The sequence below is a fragment of the Coregonus lavaretus genome (assembly GCF_964263955.1).
Source record: "Coregonus lavaretus genome assembly, contig: SUPER_35_unloc_1, whole genome shotgun sequence".
Taxonomy (NCBI): Eukaryota; Metazoa; Chordata; class Actinopteri; order Salmoniformes; family Salmonidae; genus Coregonus; species Coregonus lavaretus.
Window position 1 is genome coordinate 6,637,684 of NW_028167181.1, and position 2,864 is coordinate 6,640,547.

At 42.2% G+C, this 2,864-nt stretch overlaps 1 protein-coding gene across 1 annotated transcript in view; it reads right to left on the reverse strand.

Annotated features, from left to right (window-relative positions):
* Positions 1 to 2,395: 2,395 nt before the first annotated feature.
* The window catches only part of LOC311109976 (glutathione S-transferase C-terminal domain-containing protein-like), a gene marked incomplete at its 3' end in the record, with an annotated part of 52,060 nt that continues 51,591 nt past the window's right edge, over positions 2,396 to 2,864 (reverse strand). The window contains exon 11 of the mRNA XM_084188488.1: positions 2,396 to 2,437. Coding sequence (XP_084044614.1) covers positions 2,396 to 2,437 — 42 coding nt within the window. The remainder of the gene's footprint in view (positions 2,438 to 2,864) is intronic.

Here is a 2,864-nt window from a genome sequence, read left to right on the forward strand (position 1 = left end):
CGCTTGACGACGTTGTGATTACACCCTACACTAAGATTGGATAGACCATTTGGTGTCTTCTGTGTGAAAATATACGGTACCTTTCATACTCCGAGAGAGAGAGAGAGAGAGAGCGCCATAGTGAGTTAGTGGTCGTTCTAATCTGAGCCAGCATGCCTTTACTCAGTGCTTCAAGGGCCCCTTCATCCACCTCCATCCAGACCTGCTGACATTAACATTTTCCAAAGGAAACTAATGGAAGTCAAACTTCAACCAGCCCTGAGCGATGGCATGGTAATCATTGTTTATTGTCTACAATGCACATATACATAGTAACAGGAACAGGCGTATTAATGTTGCCGTTTTATTCATTGATTCATAGCTGATGCAGGATGCAGGCTAGCTCTCTCCATAGTAGTTAGATTCTATAATCACACAGGGGAGGGTGGTAGAAAAGGCCTGAATCAGCACAAATGGTAATGCCTGCTGTGTGCCGGGACCACACACACACACACACACACACACACACACACACAGTGAGTGATGCCTGGAGTGCAACCTCCCTCTGCAGATAACATCTCAATTACTGTCCTGAGATAACTCAGAGAGCAGGCTGAAAATGCAGCGCAATGAGTAGCCTACTGAGAGTTACAATACAGTGAGAGAGTGTGCATGTGCCTCTGTCTGTCTCTGTCTCTGTCTGTGTGTGCCTTTGTGTGTTACTCGTGTGTGTGTGTGTGTGTGTGTGTGTGTGTGTGTGTGTGTGTGTGTGTGTGTGTGTGTGTGTGTGTGTGTGTGTGTGTGTGTATGTGTGCGTGTATGTGTGCGTGTATGTATGCATGTGTGTGTGTGTGGGAAACAGAGATAAAGATCAAACTTGATTGAAAATATTGAATTGAATGACCCCCTCGGTCAGGGAGGGTTAGTTTCTGGTAAATCTGAGTGGCTCGAAACTACTTGTGGAATTCACGCCTTAAGACAGGAATAGGATAGCATGTAATTAAAAACAAGGAGAGAGAGAGGGGGGGGGGGGTTGAAATCCTTTCTGGAATGTAGAAATGAGTCATTCTACATGTCTCAGGCTAAGGTGGCTCATGGCAGATTGGCTAGACGGCTAAACGTAGTCGCTAGAAAAATAAGCAAACATGGGTCATGCTCATTAGTAACCAAAAGGAAGATAACAGACTCAAACTGGGAGGGACTACTTAGACAGGTCCAAAAAAAATCGTTTTCAACTGCAAAATGTTTTAAAACATTTTCGTGCTCTAATGAACACCTCCCTGACTTCGTTACTTCGACGAGGATGGACGTTGCTCTTTTACCAATAATAATAATTAGACTTGTCTGACAAACTATCATTTAAATAATATCAAATGCTTAAGTGTGCATAGAACTCATTTGGCAATTAAGTGCCTTAGACAAGCACTGACTGAAGAGCTCATTAAAGGGGCAATCTGGGGATTTTTTCAAGCGATCGATCATTTAGAGATAATGTATGTCTAATAGAGATAACCTTCAGGGGCATCATTCCAAGTTGGCTCACATCGTCGTAGAAACAGAATTAATTATTCAAAACCTATAGATTGGATTTTTTTCTCCATTCAAAGTAGTGATTTGCTTTTAACCGTTGATTTGCCATTCTAATGTCAGTCGTTGACACACTGTGAATATTAATTTTCCTTTTCGCCGATACTCGTTTGATCTATTTTATGTTTAATTCATGTTCGGTTAGACACCCACTTAGATGGTGACATGAACTGTAATGGTTTAAATAGTGATGTGGGGCTGTAAACACAGAAACATGTTTACAAGCAGTAGCTACACACACACACACACAGTACAGTGCAGTGCGGTGCATGCTCGGGGCTAGGCATTCCTCTTCCGCCGTAACTGAGTGGTGAGAACAGATGAATGACCCTCAAGGCACTGTGATTAACAACAGTGTTAAAACACCACTACACAGTAGCAGCAACAAGCGGGACCATAGAGGTGATCGTTGAGGAGAATTCTCTCTCTCTCTTACTTTAAAGTCTCTGTCTAGAATCTAGCTTGGTTAGGAACATAACATTGTGTTGCTATTGTTCCCTGTACCACTGTAATGGCAAGACCAATGTCTACCCATGATCTATTAGTATTAGAGAGCAATTATTCCAGCAACTTAGTGTTATGATTAAAGTTATAAATTGTACATTGCTATTAATTCAGTGTCATGGAACAAACGTCCCTGCAATAACACCAAATGTTAACAGCGTTTTGCTCTATCGCAATTAATGATCCAAATCACGTCCAGCTTGTTTTGAAATGTCAATGATTTTATTTTGAGGAACGCCGTGACTTTCTGTGTTAAAGGGGAATCTGCAGTTCAAACTACAGAAGTATCAATCACAGATTGCCCCTTTAACAGAATAACATCTTGTCATGGTGGGGCCATGGTGTCGGGGCCAGATGGGTACTGATGCTGTATCACACCAAATCAAACTCATTACCAAGATAATCCAGTTAGCACTGAGACGGTGTGCTAGACACACACTCCCCCTCGCTCCGTCACTCCCCGCAGATCAAAATCCCTTTAATAAGATTATTATTTTCTACGGGAGGTTTCAATTAACCCCTTGTCTCTTGCTGTTTAGATGCTATTAAAAGGTCCTGTGAGGGAGCGAGCGCCATGTAACAGTTTCAAACATCAAAAGAAATATATCTGTAATCGAGTTGACAAGCCTCTTTATACAATTATGCGACCTCCTCTCTCCATTTATTTCGCTCTCTGTCTCTCTCTTTCTCTCTACATTTCTCTCTTTATTTATTTCTCCCTTTCCCTTTATTTTCTCCCCCTCCCTCCCCCTCTCACTACATCTCTCTCTCTCTCTCTCTCTCGCTCTCTCTCT